Source organism: Physcomitrium patens, chromosome 23 (assembly GCF_059467195.1).
Source record: "Physcomitrium patens ecotype Gransden chromosome 23, ASM5946719v1, whole genome shotgun sequence".
Classification (NCBI taxonomy): Eukaryota; Viridiplantae; Streptophyta; class Bryopsida; order Funariales; family Funariaceae; genus Physcomitrium; species Physcomitrium patens.
This window is the reverse complement of record NC_143432.1, coordinates 2,574,515-2,601,865: the sequence shown is the minus strand read 5'-3', so window position 1 is coordinate 2,601,865 and position 27,351 is coordinate 2,574,515. Positions and strand designations below refer to the sequence as shown.

The 27,351-nt window shown below is 41.9% G+C and overlaps 3 protein-coding genes across 6 annotated transcripts; all 3 read left to right on the top strand.

The window, feature by feature from the left end:
• The first annotated feature begins 776 nt into the window (after nt 1–776).
• Nucleotides 777–8,602, top strand: LOC112275943 (pre-mRNA-splicing factor ATP-dependent RNA helicase DEAH7). The gene is made up of 15 exons (XM_024506751.3): nt 777–1,176; nt 1,396–1,839; nt 2,224–2,403; nt 2,816–2,991; nt 3,321–3,427; nt 3,578–3,686; nt 3,846–4,023; nt 4,385–4,614; nt 4,949–5,128; nt 5,320–5,391; nt 5,585–5,761; nt 5,925–5,986; nt 6,142–6,294; nt 6,397–6,679; nt 6,917–8,602. The coding sequence occupies exons 1-15, from the start codon at nt 1,110–1,112 to the stop codon at nt 8,234–8,236; spliced, it is 3,738 nt and encodes a 1,245-aa protein (XP_024362519.1). The 5' UTR covers nt 777–1,109; the 3' UTR covers nt 8,237–8,602.
• A 2,174-nt stretch (nt 8,603–10,776) lies between these two features.
• LOC112276214 (ATP sulfurylase 1, chloroplastic) lies at nt 10,777–14,411 on the top strand. Of its 2 annotated transcripts, none has more exons than XM_024507328.3 (7): nt 10,777–10,925; nt 11,295–11,964; nt 12,224–12,440; nt 12,646–12,834; nt 13,004–13,264; nt 13,648–13,734; nt 13,847–14,411. In XM_024507328.3, exons 2-7 carry the CDS (start codon nt 11,369–11,371, stop codon nt 13,952–13,954), a joined length of 1,458 nt encoding a protein of 485 aa, XP_024363096.1. In that variant the 5' UTR covers nt 10,777–10,925; nt 11,295–11,368; the 3' UTR covers nt 13,955–14,411. The 2 variants fall into 2 exon arrangements, with proteins under 2 accessions (XP_024363096.1, XP_090102939.1); XM_090246813.1 differs by having other exon boundaries at nt 10,777–10,997.
• Nucleotides 14,412–16,636: 2,225 nt separating this feature from the next.
• On the top strand, nt 16,637–26,744 carry LOC112276213 (chloride channel protein CLC-d). Of its 3 annotated transcripts, none has more exons than XM_024507325.3 (24): nt 16,637–17,098; nt 18,565–18,935; nt 19,336–19,408; nt 19,634–19,855; nt 20,027–20,073; nt 20,407–20,505; nt 20,680–20,754; nt 20,882–20,970; nt 21,111–21,251; nt 21,482–21,552; nt 21,744–21,823; nt 22,113–22,262; nt 22,674–22,733; nt 22,962–23,036; nt 23,246–23,397; nt 23,632–23,767; nt 23,990–24,121; nt 24,371–24,448; nt 24,753–24,808; nt 24,962–25,045; nt 25,274–25,430; nt 25,572–25,673; nt 25,966–26,015; nt 26,296–26,744. In XM_024507325.3, the coding sequence occupies exons 2-24, from the start codon at nt 18,750–18,752 to the stop codon at nt 26,345–26,347; spliced, it is 2,367 nt and encodes a 788-aa protein (XP_024363093.1). In that variant the 5' UTR covers nt 16,637–17,098; nt 18,565–18,749; the 3' UTR covers nt 26,348–26,744. The 3 variants fall into 3 exon arrangements, with proteins under 3 accessions (XP_024363093.1, XP_024363094.1, XP_090102539.1); XM_024507326.3 differs by having other exon boundaries at nt 16,640–17,098; nt 25,966–26,063; XM_090246413.1 differs by having other exon boundaries at nt 16,644–16,954.
• The last annotated feature ends 607 nt before the right edge of the window (nt 26,745–27,351 follow it).

Genomic DNA, 27,351 nt, shown 5'->3' with positions numbered 1-27,351 from the left:
AAATACTGTAACCGGACCTACTCATTCTTTACACAAAAAGGTGTTTTTTTGAACTTTTTAGATGATATACATCAAAGTTCGAAAGTCTGCACATAACCTATATTCACTTATAACACTATATATAAACATTAGTTTAACTCCATTAAAATTAATAAAAAAGAAGAAGATAGAGTTGGAATTTAAAACGTAGTCATACCTAAACCCTACAGCATTGAGACAAATAGAACAAAATAAATGGGCACATCATAACCACATCACTTCCAATCAGATTAGATTTTAAAAATAGAAGGTAAAAAGTTCTAAAATAAAGTAAAATAAAAATAAAATTATTTACGTGTAATTTAATCAATGAGATCACTGAAATCTAAGCATTGTGATCTTCATATCAAATAAAACATATTCATATCACTTGTCTATTTTTTTCATGTTTACGAAATGACACAAGAAAAGTTTCTGAAGCTCAGTCTTAATTATTATTATTATTATTATTTTATAATGAGATTTGAATAGTCAAACCTACCAATAAGTTCATTTACAACCACAATAAAAACATTTTTTAGTAAAACTTATCAGCTTCAATTTTACAAAAAAATTACTAAAATATAAACCCACACAAATAAATAAAAATATTAAAAAATAAAGCATAATAAAAAGAGTATTCAATATAAAAAAAAATAAAGGAATGAATACATAGTGATAGACATATGGTGTTTGGGACACATATTGCAATAATCAAAAGTGAGCGTGAGTTACTGAAGAGGATACGAACAACGTGAGAGAGAACAAATGAACTCGTGGAGGACGGGGGTTAGGTGCCCCTGTTGCAACCCCCTTTGCCCGGACCCCCTTTGTCTTGCGGCTTCGGTTTCTGGGTTTTGGCTGATTTGCATCAGTGTTTCCAAGTCTTTGTTCTCCTTTTCATTGCATCGCTGCAGCCTCGAACCATCTCGCCTCGGATTTCTCTCTGTCCTGAAGTTCGTCGCGCACTTGTGTGTTGCACGCCGCTTTCTCGCAGTGTCCGTTACGAAGAGGTAACACATCGCGCGCAGTATTTGAGATGGTTTAACCTCCCCCGGCCAGCGAAAGGTGGCGAGGCTTGACGGGTCGTCATGGCTAGTGAGGAGCAGCAGAGGCCTGTTTTCAAAGTGCCCGTTGCTCGTGGCAAATCTATCCTGGGTGAGTGCTCTTAATTATCTTTGTTCACCTTGTTGAAGGTACCCAATTTTTGCGCAATTCTGTACTTATTTTCGGCCTTCATGCAGGTCTTTGGTCGTTTTTCATTGGAGTGATTATAGGGTTTCACTGTAATTGAGTCTCAATTCTATCAGTATTGAATGAGTTGAGCATGAGTTGCCTGAATCAACGTACTTGGTTTTATTTGGTTGATTATATTAGGTCTTGATAAATTAGCGGCGGAGAAACGTGTAAAACGAGCAGCAGAGGGCGAGAAAACAGGGGATGTGAAGAGGCCGCACTACATATCTGTAGCAGCTAGTCAAACTGAGGATACTGAGAGAGCAGTAGAAAAGGATGGAGATGAAGCAATTCCGTCTCTGAGAGAGAGTTCTCATGGAGCTCCTCGCAAATATAGGGAGCGATTACGAGGAGATAGTGATCAATCTGATGATAATGAACGGCCATCCGACAAACATGAAAGAAGCAGTAGTCAGGAGAGACCTGATAGGCGTAGCGATTATTTCCGGGACGATACGCATGAGTCAAGGAGTGAGCGAGACAGGAGAAGCTCTTATTCTGATAGAGAGAGGAGCAGACGGGGGTATGGAAATGATTACACTCCTAGTCCTAGCCCAAGCCCTAGCCCACGGCGACCTTCCTCAGGTACGTTTATGCGTTCTATCCATAGTTAATCCATGTGGTTTGCATGGCTGATGCTTAATACTGCTTGTTGACAATTCATGGACATTATTGTTCACCAAGAACAAACCATGAAATGGTTTATTTCTAGGTGACGAGATTGTTTATCCAAGATTGATTATGTCTAAGAGGGAGCTGGTGCCATCTATTCTGCATTTAGAGAGATGAATTCGTGTACTAACTGCTCACAGCGCGTGTTGGAAACGAGAATGATTAGTCTAGCTGACTATTGAACGCCCGAGATGACTACATTTCTACATGCGTGGCTTCATGGTGCAAGCGTGCACTAATTTCATGATCTATCATTTAAGTTTCCTGAAAAGTTATTGGACGATGACTGCTTGTCAGGACGCACTACTTGGGACAATAGATCCTGGCAGTGGGAAGAAACTCCGCGCCGTGGTGGTGCCACTCCTCGCCATGATCGATCATATCCTCCCCCGTCACCGGCTGGAAACTTTATTCCAGCGTCCCCTGCTGAGTCGCGGATGGCCTCTCCGTGGGAAGGTGGAGACAGTCCTTACCAAGGTAACGTCTCATTCATGGAATTTTTAGTATTTCTGCGCAGAGTCTGTTTGCGCTCTTGAGGATTATATTTGATTTGTCCGTGACTTCTTATGTATTCTGGGGCTCAGATGTATGTCATGTAACTTCATTATGTATTGGGTGAACTACTTCAGGATTTGTTTGGCCTTCAGGCATGTCAGGTTCAACCTGGCTCCAGAGGGATGTGGGCTTCTTGTTTTCTGCACTATTTATGTTCTGTTGAAATTTGACTTACAGTGTCCAAGTTTTGTAATCTTTCACAATCCACGATGCTTTTTTTGTAAATCCTCTAGCTTACTGTCGTTGAAGGCAATTTGTCCTGATATCATTTTTTGCTAGAACGTTCTGACTGCTTATTCTCGGTTATTTTGGTGTGTATTTTGTTTCATTGCAGCTTCACCCTCACCATGGGACATGGCATCTCCATCACCATCTCCTATAAGAGCAGGGGGTGCGACTCCATCTGGTGGAGGTACACGACATGTTTCAAGTAAATATACTCCGAAGGGAAGAGAGCAGAATCATAAGCTACAGTTTAGGTCTCAATCCACTCCTCGGAATGGAACCTCGGTACTGTTTTTATCCAGCTCCTCCTTTCACCTTCTGTCTCCTCCTCACTGCTTTATGCTGTTTTTGACCTGTCTCACGTTTGTGTCAAACTTAGAGTGGTGTATTTGGTGATAGAGATGCAGGATTGATGCAGTTCTCGACATGGGATGTTTTCAGAGTTAGCTCATCCTGTGGGTTTGCTTACTTAGATTGCATTAGTTTTAGGTGTCTCAATTGGACTTTGTATCGTGGGATATGGCGATTCGATCTGGTATTGCACTATCTGTTGGTTTGTTCGGCCATGATAGTATTTGACTTTAGGTCATCGTGTCCATCTGTGCTTTATGCAGATTGGTAAATCTAGTCTTAGTGGAGGTGGAGACGGTGAAGGTTGGGAAATGGACGAGCAGACACGTGCTGAAATGGAGGAAGCAGAACGGGAAGCTGATCGGAGTTGGTGAGGACTTATATGCCGGATTTAATGTGGAATTCGCAGAAAAATATTTACTTGTGATAGTGTATGCTGAGTGTGCATTCCTACTTGAAGTACGCATGCTTGGTTTGATTGATGCTACCACTTTCTATATTGACCTAGGAGTTTTGGCAGGTATAATCAAGAAGAAGGTGGTGCAAGTTTTGATTCGGAGGGTGCGCAACCATTCATTGGTGGTGAAGCAACTTTCAAGAAAAGGGAAGCTGAAATGGTGAAACGCCTGGTATGCTTTCTACTCCTTCTTAACACTGGAATCCCTTGAAGTTTTCATTGGGCTATTTACTGTTAATTCTAGCGTAGACTTTTCGTTTAAGTGTATTCACAGCTTAGTTGATTGTTGGAAATAGTTTTGATGGTGATGATGATGATGATGTTTGCTCAGAAACGGAGGGATGGAACAAACATGAGCTTGGCCCAAAGCAAGAAGCTGTCACAACTCAGTGCAGATAATGCACAATGGGAAGATAGGCAGTTGTTGCGATCAGGCGCCGTTCGTGGAACAGAACAGCAAACAGAGTTTGACGATGAGGATGAGAATCGCGTAATTTTACTTACTCATGGTGAGTGATCCCTGGACAATCACATGCATACTTTTTCATGCAACTGGAGTTACGTACCATCAGTTTACTGGTCTTTTGTTATGGTGGAGACTGATATTGTAGATCTATAACAATTGAAGGAATTCAAATTGTTTTTGCGCAGTGACCGCAAGGAATGTACGACTAATATTTTTAATTAGTCATGCTCGGGAACGATGAGATCGTTTGATGTTGTGGCTGGATTAGGATTTTTGTATGTATTTTTGTTCTGCTATTCGATGTGATCATCTGCTAGTAAGATTATGTGAGAATAAAACGACTCGGCTCTTATCTTTCAATTTGAAGTGGAAATGATGTTTTCTATGCTGGACCGTTGCAACAGACACAAAGCCACCATTCTTGGATGGGAGAGTGGTCTATACCAAGCAGGCTGAGTCAGTTATGCCAATCAAGGACCCAACATCAGATATGGCCATCATATCTAGGAAAGGTTCAGCTTTGGTTCGAGAAACGCGTGAGAAGCAAAGCGCCAACAAGTCACGACAGCGTTTCTGGGAGCTTGCAGGCTCCAAGCTAGGGAACATACTAGGTGTTGAAAAGACCGAGGAGGAGGTGTGTTCTTGAGCTCTTTCACAGCTAGGCTAAGCTTTGATGTCAACAGATGTGGAATGCAGATTTTCTGTGATATAGGACCTGCACTAGTTTCGTGAAATGTTACTTGCGATGCACACTTTATGAACTAGAATGTTCTATGTTCTTGTGTTTTTCAGCAGCTTCTATTGAATTTCTCCCTGGGTCTATTATAAATAGGCGTATCGTAATGCAGACGACCTTTCAGTGCATGTGGACGAGTGTCACTACTTTTTGGTATTTTGTTTTTTTGTTTTCCTGCCAATTAAACATGCCCTCATGTTACCCATACTTGTTCCGGCTGTTGGACTATCAGATTGATGCAGATAAGGATGCTGTAGGAGGTGAAGGTGAAGTAGACTTTAAAGAGAATGCTAAATTTGGGAGCCACATGAAAGAAAAAGGAGAGGCAGCAAGTGACTTTTCTAAGTCCAAGTCGATCATAGAGCAGCGCCAATACCTTCCAATCTTTTCTGTGCGAGACGAGCTTTTACAGGTATGTCATCTTGTTTGTATCATGTTATTGATCATATCCTTGGAGTTGATGATGGCTTCACCAAAACTTATGCCGTGAGTGGTTCGGATTAGTTGCCTGAAAATTTTCATTTTCTGGTCCTTGGATTGTCAGGAATTAAAACTGATGAGTTGATTGAGTTCATTACAGCTTTCTGTTGTCGTGTATTGCAGGTTATTAGGGAGAATCAAGTTGTGGTAGTTGTAGGTGAAACTGGTTCCGGAAAAACCACACAAATGACACAGGTCCGGTCTCTATTTTCTGTTGTTGCTGCATTTCATTTGCAAATCTTGGGATGATTTTGAAGGCTGTGATTCTAGGAGAATGTTGCCTTTCTTAAAATGGAAGTAGGTAGTGATATTATTGAGGGAGAACATAATGCTATTTAGTACAATCTTTGGTTTTTTAACCCTGTATTTCATTTTGTAATCATTGTAGTATCTGCACGAAGATGGACAGACCACGTTTGGGATGATTGGTTGCACTCAGCCACGAAGAGTAGCAGCAATGAGTGTTGCAAAACGTGTGAGTGAGGAGATGGAATGTGAACTTGGAGACAAAGTTGGGTATGCTATTCGATTTGAGGACGTCACTGGACCTAATACCATAATCAAGGTATTCAACTTTTTTGTATTCCGTATACACCATTGTGCTTTCACTTCTAACGAAAATAGTTGCAACATTAGATGTAGAACACGCTCTATATTGCTAATTCTTGGTGCTTAATAGCATAGATTTGCACGTATTATTCTTATTCAATTTATTCTGGTTTCTGCAGTATATGACGGATGGTGTGCTTCTGCGAGAGACTTTGCGAGATGCTGACCTCAACCAGTACAGGTGCGTTTACTTGTTACTCCTCTGCAGCTTATACATAGTAACATGCAAAAATAAATGAAATCTGATTGCATATTGAGCTTGAATAGCGTTTGGAGTTTGAGAGGCAAGCGTGCGAAAACTAAACACGTGACTGTTTTTTGTCTTTTTGTGAACAGAGTGGTAATCATGGACGAGGCTCATGAACGTTCTCTCAACACTGATGTGTTGTTTGGTATCTTGAAGCAAGTCGTGGCTCGCCGACGCGATTTCAAGCTGATCGTGACCTCAGCTACACTCAATGCGCAGAAGTTTTCGAACTTTTTCGGAAGGTTTGTTTTCAACGGGATTTTAGTAATGCTGGTTAGCAATTTTAGTCAATGTAGTTGTATGTATCTTTGATAAAGAAATGACGTCATCGCTTTCGTTTTCAGTGTGCCAGTTTTCAACATCCCTGGGAGGACATTTCCGGTGCAGATTCTGTTCAGTAAGACACCATGCGAGGATTATGTGGAAGCAGCAGTTAAGCAGGCCATGTCCATTCACATAACTTGCCCTCCTGGTGACATTCTAATCTTTATGACTGGGCAAGATGAAATTGAATGCGTTTGTTTCAATTTAGCTGAGCGGATGGAAGCGCTTGAAGCTAGCTCGGCGAAACCTCCTACTCCATTGGCCATTCTTCCTATCTACTCTCAACTTCCATCCGATTTGCAGGTGTTGTACTGCCATCTCACCTCTCAATTCTGAATTCGTTATATCTCAAATGTTCTGCAAATCTCAAATACAGGACTTGTCTTTAAGTATTTACTTCATTTTCTCCTTTTATTTTCCCCTCTAGCAGTTTCTATCCCTAGGACAATGAAAGCAATAGTTTTTGGGTCGATGAAGTAGCAATCTTTGTGAGTAAGAAAACGAAATTGCAGAAGTTGATATCTGCTGGTGTGTTTGTAGGCCAAAATTTTCCAGAAGGCAGAGAACGGTGCTCGCAAGTGCATTGTGGCAACCAACATTGCGGAGACATCATTAACAGTAGATGGGATATTTTATGTTATTGATTCAGGTTATGGCAAAATTAAAGTGTACAATCCTCGTATGGGTATGGATGCTCTTCAGGTCTTTCCTTGCAGCCGTGCTGCTGCAGATCAGAGGGCAGGTCGTGCTGGTCGCACTGGCCCTGGTACATGTTACCGTCTGTATACGGAAACAGCTTATCAAAATGAAATGCTGCAAAATCCTGTTCCTGAGATTCAGAGAACGAACTTGGGAAATGTGGTACTGCTTTTGAAGTCGCTGAATATTGATAACCTACTGGAGTTTGACTTTATGGACCCCCCTCCGCAGGAGAACATTCTGAATTCGATGTACCAGTTGTGGGTGCTTGGTGCCCTTGATAATGTTGGGCGGCTCACGCAGTTGGGACGCAAAATGGTTGAGTTTCCTCTGGATCCTCCACTTGGCAAGATGCTCCTTATGGGTCATCAGCTCAAGTGCATGGACGAGGTCCTCACAATCGTCTCTATGCTCTCTGTTCCATCTGTTTTCTTCAGACCCAAGGATCGTGCAGAGGAAAGTGACGCTGCCAGAGAGAAGTTTTTTGTGCCAGAGAGTGACCACTTGACGCTCTTAAATGTTTACCAGCAGTGGAAAAGTAACCAATATCGAGGAGACTGGTGCAATGATCATTTTCTTCATGTGAAAGGTCTTCGTAAAGCCCGAGAAGTTAGATCCCAGTTATTGGACATCTTGAAGCAGCAGAAGATACCGCTTACATCCTCAGGAACTGATTGGGATATGGTGAGGAAAGCAATCTGCTCGTCATATTTCCATAATGCTGCACGTTTGAAGGGGATTGGAGAATACGTCAACTGTCGCACGGGCATGCCATGTCATTTGCATCCCAGTAGTGCTCTTTATGGGCTGGGTTATACACCCGACTACATAGTTTATCACGAACTGGTTTTGACGTCGAAGGAGTACATGCAATGTGTGACTGCTGTAGAACCACACTGGCTGGCTGAGTTAGGGCCCATGTTTTTCAGCATCAAAGATTCTCATACGTCAAGGCTGCAGCAGAGGCGAAAGCAGAAGGAAGAGAAAACAGCTATGGAGGAAGAAATGGAGGAGGTGCGGAAGGCTTTTGCCGATGCTGAAGCTAAGAAACAATTAAAAGAGAAAGCCCTCCGAATCAAGGAAAGGAATTCGGTTGCCACACCTGGGTTACGCCGTGATCATGGGGCTCCTAAGAGCATCCCTCGTCGACTGGGATTGTAGATGGTAGGGATACATCTTTAGGTTGTTGAAGCTCACCTCTGCAGGTGGTAATTCGGTCTTTCAGTTTTTAATGAAAGGTTTATTTCCAGGAAGTACATACTCGTGGGCTAGCACTTTCACATCTTGGCTTCTCTCAGCCCTTCTGTCTAGTGTGGGAGAAGTTGGTTGGTTCGTTTGTTGAGCTCCAAAATCTTCCTTCCACTTCTGTCAGAGGCTGAATGGTGCTTGGAAACGAGGGTGTTTTTCCTTTGGAGCAGAGAAAGTGGTAGTAAGAGCTGTGCATTGTACTTTGGATAACTTGAGAAATAACAGGATTATGCGAAGTGCGAACCCTGGTTGTACATTACAACCATGTGGATCTTTAAAGGTTGGGCATTCGAATATTTCCTTTCCATCTGCCGATATCTAGCAAGGACAACTGTTTTCGTTATTTGACAATATAAAACATCTGACGTCAAAACCGTCAGTCTCAATTCTTTTACGTTGACAATGACCGCGCTTCTTGACGGTTCCATACACATTGCTTTTCAACCATGCCGGAATGAGCGAAATGACAGTGAGCTCTGTGATGAAGACTGGGTTATGTATAGAATGGTCTGCAGTAAACAAACAACCCGCTTGTCTGAGTTGAATCAAAACCAGCTTTGGTGTATTAAAAAAATGCAGAACCTGCTGGAATGTGACTTTTCGAAAAAAATAAAGTACAGCAAATCATTAAATTCTTTGGAATGCAAAATGCTAGGTACATGAATGCTGCAGGTTCATTGAATGGAGACAATGTCAGAAACGGAAAAAAGGTTGCAGCTTCACTTGGCGTGATAATTTTTGGCTTCCTGTTACATGTGGTTGTGAGAGATCTTACAATCTAAGCTATAGAAGGCTTGGATCCTAAATATGAATCTTAATCTATAAATTGGCAGCAACTAGAAAAGTTTCTTGTGCTTTTTTTTTTAAAAAAAAAAAGAGAGAGAAAGAGAGAGAAAGAGTAAAAACTGTCAAAATATAGAGTCGAGCATTTGTAATTTATTTTTGGGTGTTATTTTTAGTAACTCCTCTTTCCACGCAATTTTAGTTATTATCCCGAAAGAAAGGAGTCATATTTACACTTCAACACAATAACATGTTCAAAGTTGAGTAATAATAACGATAATAATAATAATAATAATAAAAGGGGTCAATCTACATTCAATGCACATCCTATACTAAGATAATCATACGGAGTTCTTAAAATACAACGCTGTACTGAGGGTTAATTGTAAACTTTAATAAAGCTATAATCAATTTTTATCACAGAAACTGTGCGTTTTTAACAACACGGAATTTATTAAATGCCAACATTATTTTGCAAATGGAAGGCACGATAAGAAATGCCCTTTTTTTATCTGGACAAAAAGTCTACTTGTATTTATATTTATATACTAGAGCATCACATCCTTGGCCAACATTATGTGTTAAATATTTCATACAAATTCTAATTTTGTTTGTTGAATTTTGATAGATTCTAACAATCTACTTATTGTTTTGGTAAACATGTTCGAATTTGTAAGGTAATGGTTGAAAACGTGATTTACATGCTTTATTTTGCCCATTTTTTTGAATTGGTTATGCCATACTTCTGTAAGAATTGGTATTGGTTGTAACATTTTGATTTGTCAGTAGAAACAATATTTGTTTGGTTAGTGCTTCATACCAATTATCATGCAATAAAGCATGTATTTTTTCATATGTATCCATTTGATTTATTCTGCTACACATGCCAATGCAGTTAACAATTACAGATCTACAAAACCAAATGAAGCTCCTGCATGTAGGATGAAGTAAAACTACTACAGTTTTCAAGAAGTAAAGAAATAAGAACAATGATGAAGTCACATATACCCTCATGTACCACATGTACCACCATTCATATCAGAAACGTACACAAAATAGCAAGACCGAAGGAAGGGAGGAAGGGAGAGAGAGTGGGCATCCATCCAGTGAAGGAGAATGAATGGGAGTGATGGGGAGGAGGGTGGGAAGGAGGCCCGGAGCCCCAAACGAGGCAAGACCCTGTTTCAAATTCTATGACAGAAGAAGAGGGGTTGGGGAAAGCTAAGCAAAGCAGGAGGGAGGACGAGGAGCAGGGGATGGGTCCATCTGGATGGGAACTTTGTTTCCAGCGTCCCTCGCTCTCTCTTCGCTACTTCGGCGATGGAGCTTTGTCAGAGCCTCGGGCATCGCTGCGGAAAAGCGACAACAGGGCAACAGGGCACCAGGTCCAGGGCAGGGCTGGCAGGTGAGCGGAGGAATTTGAGGCGGAAGGAACTGGGCCTGCTCGGGTTTGATGCCCGTTTCCGGGGTTTTGTGGCCACAGCTGCTGCCACTGTTCCCGGCCCTCTTCCAACCCACTTTCCCACAGCTCCCACTCCCACCAGAGGTTTCCACTTTCGGAATCGTGGGGTGGATGATGAAAGAGTGAAGATGACGACGATTTTCGGCGTGTGAGGCCCGGGAGATCAAAAGGTGCACCCTGCGAATCCTCCGGGACAGAATCTCTTGGTGGTTGTTCGGTTTTGCCGTGGAGAGCCTAAACTTGGGCGTTGTGCAGCTTCATGGGCATGGCAGGCTTGCCAGCTTCCCTTGTATTGTAGCAGTCGTGCGCTCTTTTCCCACACCCGTAGCATTGCAAGCCCTCGCTCGCAGCTTTTCGGTCTGTGCTCTCTCGCAGATTCAACAGTCATTTTCATTCATTTATTTTATTCTTTCTCCTTTCAGTTTCTGGGTGGGTGTGATTCATGTATCCGCACCTTGCTCTGTGCACTCTAAATCGTGATTTAGCATTGCGTGACGTGGTGCGAGGGTTTGTGACGAGCAGGCCAGGGTGGAGGGCATCATGTCATTTTTTTGAGTGTGGGTCTGCTTGTCGTAGCGTCCTTGTTTCTGCGCCCAGGGGAGGAATTTGGTAGGGATTGCGAGAGAATGCTAGGGGGCGTGTTGAGCAGACTGGTTGGTGGTGGTTGCAGGACAATTCTTGTGGTATCTCTTAGAGACTGACTGGTGGGGTGTGATTGTGGGTCAGGGCACAGTCTGCAAGTGGTGATTGTGCGGATTGATTGATTGAATCTGCGGGTGGGGAGTAAGTGACTTGTTGTGATGGAGGCAGCAGCGGCGTCTTTGACCAGAGCCACCCCTTCGGTCACAGTAGCCACAAAGGTGGCTGCTGTTTCAAGCAGCAAGCAGCTGGGTTCGGTTTCCACTCTCACCACCCCCTTTTTCGTTCTGCCTCTGGCAACGAAATCGCAGAGACGCATGCGCTCCACCTCTGCCACGCTCGCTACCAATCCTTCCGCTGCTACATCCGCAACCACCATGACCCCCACTCCTCGTGCTGGTGGACTCATTGAGCCCGATGGTGGCGTCCTGGTCGACCTGCATGTCCCAGAGCAGGAGAAAGAGAGCAAAAAGGCCGAGGCCGCGACATTGTCCAAAATTCAGCTCAACTTGGTGGACTTGCAATGGGTGCACACTGTCGCGGAGGGATGGGCCTCGCCTCTCACTGGCTTTATGCGTCAGAACGAGTATCTGCAATCTTTGCATTTCAACTGCCTTCGCCTGGCTGACGGCACCTTCACCAACATGTCCCTCCCCATTGTCTTGGCCATCGACGACGAGAAGAAGGAGAGCTTGTCTGGTGTCAACGCTGTCACTCTTGTTGGTCCAGATGGCAACGACGTCGCTATCCTCCGCAAGTATGATACCGTAGTGCACTTGGTTTTGGAGTTGTTTTACAATTTGGATACTCTGGTGATGTGGTTTCGTTGCTACGCTTGTAGGTCATTTTCCAGAAGCTTTAGAGTATCCCTTTAGCTTGAACACTACAACTTGGTTTGCCGTTGACTCCAGCGGATTTCGTCAACAAGTGTGCATTCTTCTCAGAGGTGCGCTAAATTTGACGAGATGTTGTGCAATCTTTCAGTTTGTATTTATCGATCCGTTCGTTATTCGCAGCATTGAGATTTACAAGCACAACAAGGAAGAGCGAATTGCTCGAACTTGGGGAACCACAGCTCCAGGTCTGCCTTACGTAGATGAAGCGATTGCGAACGCCGGAGACTGGCTTATTGGTGGAGATTTGGAAGTTCTTGAGAGAATCAAGTATAATGACGGACTTGATCACTACAGACTGTCACCGGCAGAGCTGCGTGCTGAATTCGAAAGGCGTGAGGTATTAATCAATGAATCCGCTACATGCTAGAACGAGTCCAGTACACATTGCCTTGCGTCAAAAGTTACTGCACTAGTTGCATTATTAGTGGTTTTTGAATTTGTCAGTGTATCAGTAGTTAATCTTGTTTAGTCTCGAATACCTTCTATCTTCTCACTTTCTGTCTCAAGTGCTGAGCTAATTGATGTCCGCTGTGATGGCACAGGCCGACGCTGTATTTGCTTTTCAGCTGCGCAACCCTGTCCACAACGGACATGCGTTGCTGATGACCGACACTAGACGCCGGTTGCTGGAAATGGGTTACAAGAACCCTCTTCTGTTGTTGCACCCATTGGGTGGTTTCACCAAGGCAGACGACGTTCCTCTAGAATGGAGAATGAAACAGCACGACCAGGTATCGTACCTTTACCAGCTCTCCTGGCCAATTAACTTTTTCGCAGTCTGAGTAGATCATATTATGCGTCTGATCGGTACCGAGTTTGTGAGTTTTAAATCATAATACCCCCACGACAATGTTGAGCAAGAGAAAAGAATATCGTTTTGACGTTGCAACAATTTTGTAGGTCCTTGAAGCCGGAGTCCTTGACCCTGCGACCACCGTTGTGGCCATTTTCCCCTCTCCCATGCACTACGCCGGACCGACGGAGGTGCAATGGCATGCTAAGGCTCGCATTAACGCCGGTGCCGACTTCTACATTGTTGGCAGGGATCCAGCTGGTATGGGCCACCCCACTGCCGGGCGCGATCTCTACGACGCAGACCACGGAAAGATGGTGCTCAGCATGGCTCCTGGCCTTGAGAAGCTCAACATTCTGCCCTTCAGGGTAATTCCAGAATGACAGCCCCTATCTGATAAATGTTTCTCTGTCGTTTATGTTGTGCTGTGAGACTACTCAGCTCATCTGAAACAAATGTGTAGAAATGTGTCGTTGCCACAAAACCGTTGTGGACAGTGTCGTTGTATTGTAAAGGTGGAGCAGCAACAGTGAACATAATTATTTTTGTCTAATTGGTGGTGGATTCAAATCGTTCAAACAGGTATAACCGAACTAATCAGTAGTCGTGGAGGTTATACCTGTTATACCTTTACGACTACTTGTCTGAACAAATCGTCACTTATTGAATCGTAAGGAAGGCCGTCATTCGTATTTACGATGACCTTTTGGAGGGATTGAAGGAGAGTTACTGATATGGTTGTGTTGTGTAGGTTGCGGCTTACGACAAAACGAAGAGTCAGATGGCATTCTTCGATCCATCCAGGGCGCAGGACTTTTTGTTCATTTCTGGTACCAAGGTGTGTATCTCTTGCCCTTAGTGTGTCCTACTCGGCTTCCTTCTTACAGTTCTCTTTTTCCTGCCAGAATTCGTCTTTCTGAACGTGGTCATTATGCCAAACGTTTACGCAGATGCGCAACTTTGCGAAGAACAACGAATCGCCACCAGAAGGGTTTATGTGCCCAGGAGGGTGGCAAGTGTTGGTGGACTACTATCAAGGACTGCAAAAGCAGGAATAGCTTAGAGTACTCATTTAGTTTAGGACCCTTGAATGTGAGAACAGTGGTTGGCGGACGTTTCTAAATTGAATAGTTTCACCAGGAGCACAAATGCTTGTTGTAAGAGCAGTGGTTAATTAGCTTTGCAGGAAGTGTCGGTCATTGCAGTGACGTTCAGAGGGATAGCGGTTGCGGCATATTTCTCCAAAATTTTGGACGAGTCGAAAGATTAGGGCTTGAAAGAGTAAGTTCCTGATCCAATAATCAGATCAGATTGCACGAAGCAGAATTTTTCGCTGCCAGTCTTTCATACATTCGCATCCAGTAGTCTGGTTGCAGAGAATATTCCCGTTACCTCGGGTTGCAGGTATGTCTGGTGAGAGTTTATCCTCAAAATAGACGACCTTGTTTACAACGCAGCTGGAGTCACGGCCGTCTTAACGATTATATCAACAATACACTGGTTCATTCTAGTTAAGTTTATGCACTCCTATCCATGGACCCAAGTCAACCATCCTCAATTTAATGTAACCATTTGAGACAGAATCAAAAGCAGCCGCTTACAGCAAATGCTGTTATCAGTTAATACATAATCTGGTAGCTGTTAACATTCTTGTGAGCGTGTCCTCGACAGAGATTAGATGAAGTGCATGAGGAGGTTTCCTTTGACTTGATTTGCCATCCATGCACAATGGCATCGAATAAATCTGCTTCGGAGTCTGTTTGCCAGCGCTGAACAATCTGTATCCAATCAGGAAGCACGGTTAGTTGTCTGTATCCGGGCAATGTGATGTACACGGCTTAGTTTCTAGTGAAGTGTCGAGGGCTAAGTCCTGGCAGGGTACCTTCATCCCCCGACTAAGATCTGGGGAATAACTAGTGATTATTCAGATTCTCATCCAACTACAAACTAGAGCTTTTGGGCGACTTTGAAGTCTTTTTTACTTTTTTGCATTATTTCTACTAATGTGGCTTTATTATTTGCATCGTTTTTAGAATATTATCACATTAAAGACACATTAGTAGAAATTGTGCAACCTATAAGGTAAAATGTACATGGGTAAAATTTGAAAGTTTCAAGATATTCAATGATGATCTTAAATCAATTTTGTATGTGCATGGTATGTGTAGGGCTTGGTGAGACATAAAACTACTGGAATTTTATAACAAAAAGTGTGCTTGGACAAAATAACAAATCTTTATGAGAATTTTGAATAGCACACAAAATTCAATTTGTTTCTAATTGAACGTTTCAACAACAAAGTTATTTCTGCATGTGCACAATAGTTATAGTATCGATTCAGAGACAGTCATTCTATTCAAGTTAATTTGTCCCAAAGGCTTAAAATCAACAACCCATTCACAATTAAAAGTCACAGCTTCATATTTTTGAAACTTTAAGAGAAACCAACGAATCCCTACTTTCGACGTTTATTCCACTGAGTACAACGAATTCCACGAGTCAACCATTTTCTTAATTGTTTTTTACTATATTTTGGTCAACCTGTGTGGAATGTGAAGTCTAAAAGGAGTCAGGTGGTGAAATGGCTCTACCACATATTCATCTTACGAGCTGATTGAATTAGATTAGATTAGATTAGATTGGATTAGTGCTGCAATTCTCCACATTTATGTTAAAACGAGAATTTGTTGTAGGTTGTTAAGTGGAGCGAAGAGAGACAGAGAGGATCTACGCTTGCCGCTGTTGTGGGGATAATCTTGCCATCGCAATTCTTCTCATTCGGACTCAGCTGTTGTGTGCAATGTAATTGTGGCAATTGACTGCATTTTCCCTGCTGTCTTTTTCTCATAGTCCACAGCACTGTAAGGTAGACTGAGCCGTAAATTTGGATTTATCAGTTAAGGAACTCGAATCGCAACTTTGATGCCTTTCAATTGCATGTCAAACACCAGCTGAGTCGTGGGGAAGCCTTGGTTGTCTACGGCAACGCAAGATGTTACACTAATACAGCCATGAATCATTTGCAGGGGCTGGAAACAACTGGTAAACTACTCGATAAGTTCAGTGTTGACTTGATTTATGCTGTTCACATGTTTGCCTATTACTACATGTTTTATGCTAGTACACCTGCTCCGCACAACCTAGGAACCACTTCCACTGGTGAAAGCAAAATAGTGCTTCAGGTGCTTGGAAGCAAGCTTAAGGTGGAGATTATATCCACAAGGTTGAGATGTGACGAAGGCTTCCATCACGCAGTGAACACACGCAACTTTTCGCATCAGAACATTCTGCTGAGCTACAAAATTAAACCCACTTTTGAACTTATCACTCACGCAGAAAGTTCGATGCACCTTATAATTCAATTGCAACGCAGGTTTCGCTTGCCAATATGCACACCGTGAGTGGCAAGTTGGCGTGAAGCACATGCTGGTTGCCAAAAATAATGAGCAGTCAGGGTCCACCTTGGCCAACGAAAAGAGAAAATTATTACTCGAATTCCTGTGCTGTTTTCAAGAGGGAAAGAGGCTGTGCAAAAACAACAACAACAACAAATAACAGAAGAAAAGAAAAAGAAACCTAGTGGAAGGAATGAGGCTTCAACATTCGCTGTTCAAATGGGCCCCTCCAATCACCCACCATTTTCCCGCCTCATGATTGAACGGCAGACTAGCAAAGTCATCAGGGGAAGGGGAGAAACTTTAGGTTGAACCAGGCAAGTGCTGTGCTTTCTATTATACACCAGCAGCTTTGCGTCAGTTACGCCTCAGTCTTCACCGCCACCGAAGAAGAAATTGTTCGATGTGTTTTTCCCAAGGATTCAATTTCGAATCGGTGATCTGGCTGGGCTATCTTTATACTAACTGCCAGTTCTCCCCGTTCATTCACTTCATTATTTTGACATCGCCAGCTTTTTGCTCTCTCACCCACTCAAAACCTAAGAAAGAAATCCCCTTCCGTCACTTCCGGACGAAACAGCGCCCACTCTCTCTTGCACGTGGATCCAAGATTCCTCTCCTTCAACACCGAAACCTTCAACATTAGCAGACTCATCTCCACGGGTTTTTCCCTCTTCCATCTCGATGTTTTGACACTCCGTCACTCTTTCCTTCCTTCCTTGTCCGTAAATCCTGCTTTCAACTCGCCCGCCTTCATTGATAGTTGCGTACACTACTCCTGCTGCTGCGCTTTGGATATCCTCTGAGGTTGGTGGATTTCTATGCCCCTGACGTGCGTGTTTTTATCATAATTTCGTTATTCGACTTCGTTATGTGCTTTATGACTACCGACATCGGATCGAATATTTTGAAGTTCCTGGAGATAGGGGAGGGCGTGACGTACCTTGGATTGGAATTTTTTTGTTGTTTTTGTGAATGGTTTGTGATTGTGAGGTTGGGGCGAAGTTAGATCGAAGGGTTTCGCGTGAGTGGTGAGTGAAGAGTTGGCCCGAACAGTAGGACGTTTGTTTTTGTGGGTTTCTAGGGAACGTCAAGGAAATGCTTGAGGTTCGGGTGCTCGAGAATTATTTTTTGACTAGGTTGGAAATCTTAAAAGTCCCAGCATAGCTTATTTCACGATTTAAAGATGTGCGTTGAAGATTTGTGTGTAAGAATTGAGCTGCTACGGGCCAGGTATGCTCAATTATTGGTGGTAGCTTGAAGAAATCGTGCGTTTTTGAGGTTGTACATAGCCACAATGTTAGTTAGGGCGCTCTCAGAGGATTGAGAATACCACTGATTCCGCGAATTGTCTCACCTAAGGGTCAAAAATTTCTTGTGCCGTGTAGATTTTTTTTCATTAGCTTCTTCTCAATTCTATTTTTGACCGCGCTTTTCCTGAAAGCACCTGCAAAAGAGCTTCAATTATGCAAGAGTATCATGCTCTAGTTTGTTAGTGAGGGTGGAGAGGCTGAGAACTTGTTCTGGAATATACTGGTGCATCAGCCGTAGCCCTTATTGAGCCCTACTAGAAGCACAGTGTAAGGGTTTTCAGCCTTTTAGTGATAGTGAGTTGTCTGTATTCAAGTATGATGTTTAGGAAGGATTTAGATCGATTAATGTTCTTTCGCATATTCGTAATTCTGCAAATTCTATTATCAACCCTCAGAAGCCTTAGGGGGCTACCCTCATCATGCTAATGCGTCGCCGAGGGAGTATGTATTGCACGACCGTTGGATTCATTGCAGGAGATTTTAAAGGAATTTTTGGGATTTTTGGATATCACAGGCCATGAATCTGAAACGGCGAATTCGTGGGTTCTGTGGATGATAGTGTATCAGAAGTATAGATTCTGGTGACATAAACGCACATTTATATGTAGATAGATTAGTCATAAGGTGCTGGATTGTTAATTTCAGGGTGAGATAGATGTTCAATTGTACGATTTCATTTAGCCGTCGACCTTTGGAGACTCAGCAGTCGTGTGCTATTCGTAGCTCTGTTGGATAGAACTGCTCTAACAATTTAGTGCAGACCCGCACATGCATCAAAGCTGAGACATTGTACTCATAGGAGGGGGAATGAAAACACTTAAATTTTTTGTGTTCCATTATTTATTGCAACCTCAGAAAGGTTATCATAATATGTTAATATCCCACGTTAAACTGACGTCCTGGCGGGTTTCAGAATAAGATATAGACATTTCTTATTCGTTTATTCATGTCATAAAACAGGAAGGTGGACACTACTCTAGCTTGGTGAAGCTGACTGAGCCGATTGAGGCGCGAACCCTTTGATACAGAAACATGGTCGCTAGCGAGAAGGCATTAAGCTGCGCTGTCTCTGTGACTTTGTTGCAAGACTAGGTCATCTGTAACCCAGTTAACGGCTCAAGGGAGGTTTGGAGGCAGACCCTGGCATGCAGGGGAAGGACATGCCAGGAGTCAATGGTGGAGGCCCGATGTGGAGTCAACTTCTGAACAGGGACCCCTCTGAATTACCTTCCCACAATAGCGAAGATGAACTCATGTTGGGATATCGGGACCCGGGTATGGAGAGTCTTGATTATGAGGTCGTGGAAAGCGTCGCTTATCGAGAGGATCAGGTACTCTTGTGATTGCTTACTGCGGGTATACCCTTCTGTATTTTATCATGCTCTGATACTTGTACGTTTCTTTTATGTAAGCACAACGGGAGGAATTCATTGACATTTTTGAGAATCATGAGTGCACGTTATTTGAACCAGTGTCTTATTGAAGAGGGAAAGGCGTGAATGGAATAGTAGTGTGCACAGGGATTAGAAGCAGTCCAAAATGAGGACACTAAGGTTTAGACATTTTGAAAGAGGGTATAAACTAGATGCCTGGGAAGCATTACACTTTGATGTCACTCAATCAACTGAAGGGGAAGGCCTTTGGTGTTCACATGTATTGTTCAATTTATTCGTAAAAAGTTCCTGAAGTGATGATGACCGCGTTGCTGAATATTGTGAGAGTTGACTTCAGGCACAACGAGGAATTTGGCATCATGCTTCCTACATAACCCTGAAATGGACCTTTTCTCTGCTCATTGGTATAGGTATGTCATAATCCCTCCTTCGCAATTCTTTTCTTAGAGCCCTGTTGTGCAATGTTCTAGTTGAGCTGCAACATTCGCAAGGTTTTAGTTGCGAAATTCCCGCCGCAAGCCCAGTTTCAGGGTAAGGCTTTGTCGGAATTGTGTGTGTGTATATATATATATATATATATATATATATTCATCGTCGTGCCCTTAGTAACTAACACCAGATTGCCGTTCTTGCAGGGACAGGGCTTGCCGCCTTTCTTATCAATATTGCAGTAGAAAATTTCTCGGGATGGAAGTTTGCGGCAACATTTGCTCTTATGAAATATAGCACCTTTTTAGGTTTAGTAATCTACATTGCATTTAATGCAGCTTTAGTATTTTCATCTGTTTACATCATCACTCAATTTGCTCCCGCTGCAGCAGGGTCAGGCATTCCAGAGATCAAGGCTTATTTAAATGGTATGTTAAAGTCGTGTGTTGTTTTCATCAGCTAGTCTGCCCACGTCTGGTCGTTTGTATCCTATTGTTCCTTCATTACGTCGTGACAAAACAAGTTAACTGCTTAAATGGGGTTTTCTTGGTATGTGCAACAGATTTAGATGATGTTCTAACGGTTTTAATTGTTTACAGGTGTTGATACTCCTGGTATTCTCTTGTTTCGGACGTTGATTGGAAAGGTGAGAAATCATCACCTTTCTGCCGTGCGAATCAGCTGCAATAGATAAATACTTCATATCATGTTTTGGTTTAACTTCAGGTGTTGTTATAGAGGAAAGCCAATTTTTTTGTGTAGTGTACGGAAGCGAGCCGATAATAAAATTCTCTGTCAACGGTACAGCACATGAAGCTATTGATCTTTGCATATGTTTTATTGTTGCAAATGCACAATTATGTTTATTCGTATCTAACAATATGTTGTTTTTTTTTTTTTTTTTTTTTTTTTTTTTTTTTTTTTTTTTTTTTTTAAATGAAGAAGTTCAAATTTAGTTTTTTTCTTGTATGTTTTTCAGGTGCTAGGTAGTATTGGTTCTGTTGGAGGAGGGTTGGCTTTGGGCAAGGAGGGGCCTCTAGTTCACACGGGTGCCTGTATTGCATCAGTACTTGGGCAGGCAAGTCATGCCACTGGTGTCCTACTCAGTTGATTCTATTGCTGTTCTCTTCAAGTAATCTTGTATCGGCCATGTAAAGTTACTTGAGTTAGTCTTGGCATTTTGTAAAAAGAGCCTTCGCTTATTCAACTTTTGAGCGCTGCTTATTGATGGTATGCTTGATGAGAAGTGCAGGGCGGCTCAACAAAGTACCATGTGAATTGGAGATGGCTTCGGAGGTTTAAGAATGATCGTGATCGTCGTGATCTTGTATGCCTTTCAAACTTTTATCCTATCGAATGGTTCATGGAGTCTACAGGATGAAGTTTCTCATGTCTTGTTTTTTCTGGATTGAAGTTGTTTTTCAGGGTTGATTGCGATTGATGTGTTTTCGCAGGTAACATGTGGGTGTGCTGCTGGAGTAGCGGCAGCTTTCAGAGCCCCTGTTGGGGGTGTCTTGTTTGCTCTTGAGGAGGTCACTTCTTGGTACTTGGTTTCTCCTTTCAGAACCCTATCTGTATTGTGTGTCTTAAACTTTTGTATTCATTTAATGCTGAATTATATAAGGTAGAGAGTTGCAGTGCTTTCTACATCAACAGTGTTCGCATTTTGTTTTGTTTGTGAAGGTGGAGGAGTCAGCTTTTATGGCGGGTTTTTTTCACATCAGCTGTGGTTGCCGTTGTGGTGAGGACTGCGATGGGTTGGTGCAAGCATGGAAATTGTGGACATTTTGGTTCAGGTGGATTTATCATATGGGATATTTCAGGGTAAGCGTGTATTGTCGCGTTAGCGAGAGTTTGGCCTTGATACACTGCAGACGAGGAAACATCGAAGTAGCTTGAACGCCTTTTTTCGATAAGCTTGTGCAAACTTGAAATGCTGTTTAGTTTGTGGAGACAATTAAAAGATAACGAATGTCCAAGGGTTCAGTATTTCAGTATGCGTCATTGTACTTTCACTTAGGTTTTCACTTCTAAAATCACTGCACAATGTGTAGGGGTCAGGACGATTATTCATTTTTTGAGCTTTTACCTATGGCCATGCTTGGTGCAATTGGAGGACTTCTGGGTATCGTGCACTCAACTCTTCTCAGATAATAATTTACTTGGAAATTAATGTAATGTTTTTGAGAGTATGGGTTTGTAATAAGGGCCTACATTTCGAATTATTTGGTTTTTTGTGAGCTAATGCTTAGACTCTAAGAATCTATCAGCACGTTTGTTTATCTAGTTAGGATTTACAAGTGAAAATGGTGGCAGGGGCACTTTTCAACCAGCTTACTATCTGGATCTCAACCTGGAGAAGGAATGTGTTGCACAGAAGAGGCACTCGTGTTAAGGTGCACGATATGTTGAACGAATTTATGATTATGCGAATGTTTTAATTCACCTTTTATTTCTCCGTAATGCTTTTCCAAAATTACGAGAGTTCCTAGGAGTTCCATCAACTTAATCTATTCGTTTTTTTTTTTTTATTTTATTATCACGTCCTTATTGCTTTCTTCTTGAATAGTTTTGGTTATTAATTGTGTGAAAGGGTTACGAACCGGAATCTCCTGTGGAGTAATGTATATGCGTGGTTGATTGTCACATTGAAATGGACACTGTTTTCTGTTCGAAATAGCGCAGATTATTGAGGTTCTCCTGGTATCATTGATAACATCGATGTTATCATTTGGTTTGCCAATGATGACTACCTGTAAACCGTGCCCTGATCCAGTGAAGTACCCAAGTGTTATCTGTCCCCGCCCCTCGGGCAACTACGGCAATTATGTCAATGTAAGTTGAGGTTTTTTCTCTCGTTCGGTCTTGAAAGTTTATGACAGATCTTTGTTTCAAGTGATTTTTACGTTTTGTTTTTCTGGGCACCTGATTAGAAATGAAATTTCTAATAAAATCTTGTTTGTAAGAATTAATTATGTTCTCAGCTGAATGTAAAGATGCTATGTACTTGGAGTTGATGAGAGATAGCGACCCGGTCCAGTTGGTAACTAGTTTTTGTTTCAGTTCTGTGTTGAATCCATTAGTGCAATCGGCTGTCGTTTGTGCTGAAGCAGTTCCTTCATATATTCTTTTCACGAGAAGTTCCATATGGGCAAATATTTTTGGGTTCTATCTTCTTGTCAGTGTCCTTGTTCTACTGATTATTGTTCTTACTTGCCTCTATGAAACATGTTTTGACTAGTGCAGTTCTTTTGTCCAAACGAGAACCAGTACAACGACCTTGCCACAATCTTTTTTAATACGCAGGTGAGGCATTTGATCTGTTCAGACGTTCTTTGTATAACGTGGGATAGGTTTTGGATATTTTTCTCGTTCTAAAACGGTGTTACTGTGCCCTTGTGTGTTGTGGAATAATTCGTTGGACATTAAATCAGTTAAATAAACAGCGAATTTCTTTGGAAATCTCATGCTGCATATTGTTAAGCAGAAGTGTTCCCACATTGAATATTTCTTAATATTTGATGTGGTCCACAGGATGATGCAATCAGAAACCTTTTCAGCACCAACACCCCACATGAATACTCCACTCGTAGCCTCTTGACCTTCCTGGTATGTTTCCCATGCCATTGTAATTTACTATTATCTTTTGTTAGACCATGCTGAAATGCGATGCTAAAATCACTATCCATTCGATATTCGCTCTGTTAAAGTTGCTGATCTGTTCAGTGGCGACTTTCAATCCTGTAGTTTGTTTTGTGAATTTTAATTGGCCATGCGCAGGAGTGGGGCACTGAGTGTGAAACGTGGAACATGTGCAGGTGATGTTTTTCGTGCTAGCAGTGCTGACATACGGAACAGCTGTTCCATCAGGGCAGTTTGTTCCAGGTATTATGATTGGTGCCACTTACGGGCGACTTGTCGGCATTTTGGTTGTCAATGCTTCGAGTAAGGATAGTGTTGACGAAGGAACGTACGTATTGGGAACTTTCAACTGACTTATTCTTTCATGACATTGTTAGCCAGAAAGTCTTTATGCTTGCTACTGACCCATCTTGTCGATCACGAGGGACTCTTAAAATGACTTGGCACCTGGCTGCCAAGAAAACCTACTGGCTTGTAAGGAATGTGATCCTCATTCCGCAATTCCAGAAAAAGAGTTACATGCCGTAGAGTCTTAAATGTGCTCGCCAACACTTGTGAATAGGTATGCTTTGCTGGGGGCTGCCTCATTTCTGGGCGGCTCAATGCGGATGACCGTGTCACTCTGTGTTATCATGGTCGAGATTACTAATAATCTTCAACTACTTCCACTCATTATGTTGGTCCTCCTTATTTCTAAGGTGAGCAGTTTTCTGCTTTGTACTAATTTATTTTCTTTTCTGCGTTCTGATCTGCAAATGTTATTTTTCTTCTCCTGTCAAAAGTACTTCCTCAATCTTTTTTACATGCATGATCCTCTGAATTACTTGCCAAGTGTTTGTGTGGGGAGGTATTTATCGTCATTCTGATGTAATTTTTAGACTATTTCGCTGTATCGCTGTTCACTTACGATGATGATGCAGGCTGTTGGAGATGCTTTCAATAGTGGGTTTTATGAGGAACAGGTCAAGCTTCGAAGTCTTCCTCTTCTTGAGTCAAGGCCGCAACGTTTCATGCGGAATTTGGCTGCCAAAGATGCTTCTGGTACAAGAAAGGTACAGCGTCTTCGATTATGTTTAGAAGGAATCTGAAGAATGAGTAACTGGTTAAAGAAGCATGTTTTGATCGCCGTACGCTGTAATTTATGAACTGTCGTCTCTAGAAAGTAGCTCCTTTCTTTGTTATCTCACATACATGATTGGGAACATGTACCTCGGAAGCTTTTGCAGTACTATTCAGAATGGTCTGAAGTCTGTTTTGTATTATATCCTGAAAGCTTTTTTGGTGTTCGTTGGAAGTTTCAGATTGTGCAGTTCTCAAGGGTGTCGAAAGTTGGCCATATTGTAGCCGTCTTACGAAGCACCAATCATAATGGCTTCCCAGTAAGTTTTAAACTTGGGACCCATCCTTTTCGAGGCACCAAAGCTGAGTTTTGATTATCCACACAATGTTCCATGTTTACTGATTTTAGAAGGCAATCAGCTAGTGGTAAATGAAGGTGCTTTTAAATGGTCTCATGAACATGTATGCTAGAGGCCCTTTAGAATTTTGAAAATATCGCTCCTAGAGAAAGTTCAATTGGCTTTGGAATATACTTCTAGAAAATTACATCGGTTTTTACCTCATTTATTATCTTGAAGTGTATTATGTTCAAGTGATTCTAACAAGGGAGTTTTATGGTGGCAGGTTGTTGATAAGCTTCAGACAGGAGAGCCTGTCGTCATTGGTCTTATTTTAAGGAGGTATGTTGTCAGCTATGTCCCCGAATCTCTTGGATGCTTATGATTTTCCTAACGTTTATCTGTTATCCCTGAGAAGATTCCTGGTCATGATGACGATGACCTTCATCTTTGTTTTTAACTTACTATCTCAAGTGTACATCGTTACCACTGCAGCTATTTACTGGTTCTTCTTCAAGCCAAAACGGATTTTCAGCGTACTCCTACTCTAGGAGATACTCGCGATAGAAGAAATTTCAGGTTACAGTTTGCTACTCCTTGGATTTGTACATTGCCGTTTTTAAACATGTACATCGAAGGATCAATTTTAGGATCTTCCAGGAGCAGCTTAGCATACGCCTTAACCTAAAACTCCGAATAAATTCATATTGTTTTATCGAGGAATTCGCCTGATGTCATGGTCCCCAAAGCTGTAGATCAGCACTATTTAGAGTGACTTAACGTTGATGTTTCGCTTTTTATGTGAAGATATGATGTGAGAGATTTTACAAAGCCAGTATCGAGCAAAGGTATCTCCATTTACGACATTGATATCAGCGCCCAAGAGATGGAGATGTACATCGACTTGCAACCATTTGTGAATCCCACACCTTACATTGTTCCTGAGGACATGTCTCTCACAAAAGTAATTCATCTTTCAATTTGAACTTTATGTCGCAAGGAGATTACGCTATCCACATAACTCTATTCGATTCGATTAGCAGAGGACTGTTCCTCATTGATGCTCTCAACGGTTGTTTGACATTTTGCTAGCGAATTATGGCAGGTGTATAATTTATTTCGGCAGCTTGGGTTGCGGCATATATGCGTTGTGCCACGACCTTCACAAGTTGTGGGAGTAATCACACGGAAGGATTTATTACCAGAGGCGAGTTAAACTTTCCCTTTCATGTCTAAACTCACTTTATGTTTATTATACGTCATCTGAGAAGCTCTTCCCAAATATTAGGAGGTTGTATCGTGATCAAGGGATATATATATTTTTATTTTATTTTATTTTATTTTCTTTCTTCCTATTTGGTTAGTTATTTTTGAACATGACATTTGAAATATTTGTTCCGGCTTTGATGCCTATGGGCTTCTACTCGTTCTCTAAATGATCTTAGAATTTCTGTTGTGATTGTCTCTTACGCAAAATCGTTGTGTTTCTTTTATTACAGGTGTTGGAAGAAAGAGAGAGTTTAGAAGAAATGTTGAGCAGTCGAGGAAGGTTGAGTCTGGAAGCTTGACAAACCCTCTTCTTTTCTTGTGAGAAAATGTATGCTCTCCCTGTCCATATGGTCCCCAAACGGCCTCAGAGCACTGTGGTCACTAAATGCAGTGTTACTCTAAACCTGTCCCAAATGAATAGGGACTTTGTTCTCTTGTTAAAGAAGAGTAACATTGTGATAATATGATTTCAACTGTATGATCATAACACATCATTTGATTTTGTTTTGAGTACATGTTTGTGTGTATTTGATGACATGAAAGGTGTGATGATGCAACAGGTACTTCGTTCCCCCAGAACACAAGCAACCCCTATTAGAGAACTTAATGTAAGGCTAAGTGCAGTGACGAGATCGCTCTTAGATGGCAGGTGCGTAGGCTTGCTTAAATCGTTCTTCTCAGCACGCATACAATAGGGCAATTCCCAGAAGATTGTACAGCTTGCTTAGTTCTCACATTGCCATGTTGTGAATCAACAATTGTTATGGCTGCCTTCCCTACTGATAACAGGCACCCCAGATGCATCTTTATAATCTTGATGCAAAGTTTTTCCTCGCACAAGTTTTGGAACTTGATATTGAGGAGATAGTGTTGGAAATTTGTCATAGTTTTCTGGATTTCTGGAAGACGTGAAAGTTCCAAACCACTGTTATTTTGCGCTGCAATCAGCCATTGCAGTCTTTGTGTCTGTCATACCAGAAGTACAAATGACGTTCCGGCTTTATACAAATCCATCTAATGTATGCGTTGTGTATTACCGTAACATTAGTCGCAGTAATCTAATTCCTTTTGTTTTCAACGTAGACTCTGTAGAGCATGGTTTGGAATAATTTGACATATCTAGATTTTAAAATTCATGTAGATATCACACATAGCAAACATTTAACTGCTGTTGAGAGGAGTCTTGGAGGAGTCTCTTCGACGTATGCTGGATTGTAAGTTCTCAGAAAAGCAGGGCGTGTATGAGTTTTTTTTTTTTTTTTTTTTTTTTTTTGGTTTTGTTTTAAAGACTGACGGCAGCAATTAGTTACCTTGAGCTCGATATTGCACGTGTCGCATGAAAGTCCTTCAAATGCAGCTCTCTATCTCCATTCAAACCTCGAATGTGCAGATTTCATTCTTGTCTACGTAATACCTGTCTAAAATTCTGAGTTGTTTTTGTTCATGATACCATGTCTTTTGAGTGATCTATTTTCATTTAATCAATTCCATTAAAAGGGAATTCACAATTCAAAATGTTAGATTGTTACATCGTAATAAACATGTGTGGTTTATGAATCTGGTTGACATGTTGAGTCAAATGTTTGATTCTCATTTTCAATTGGAATGCTTGACGA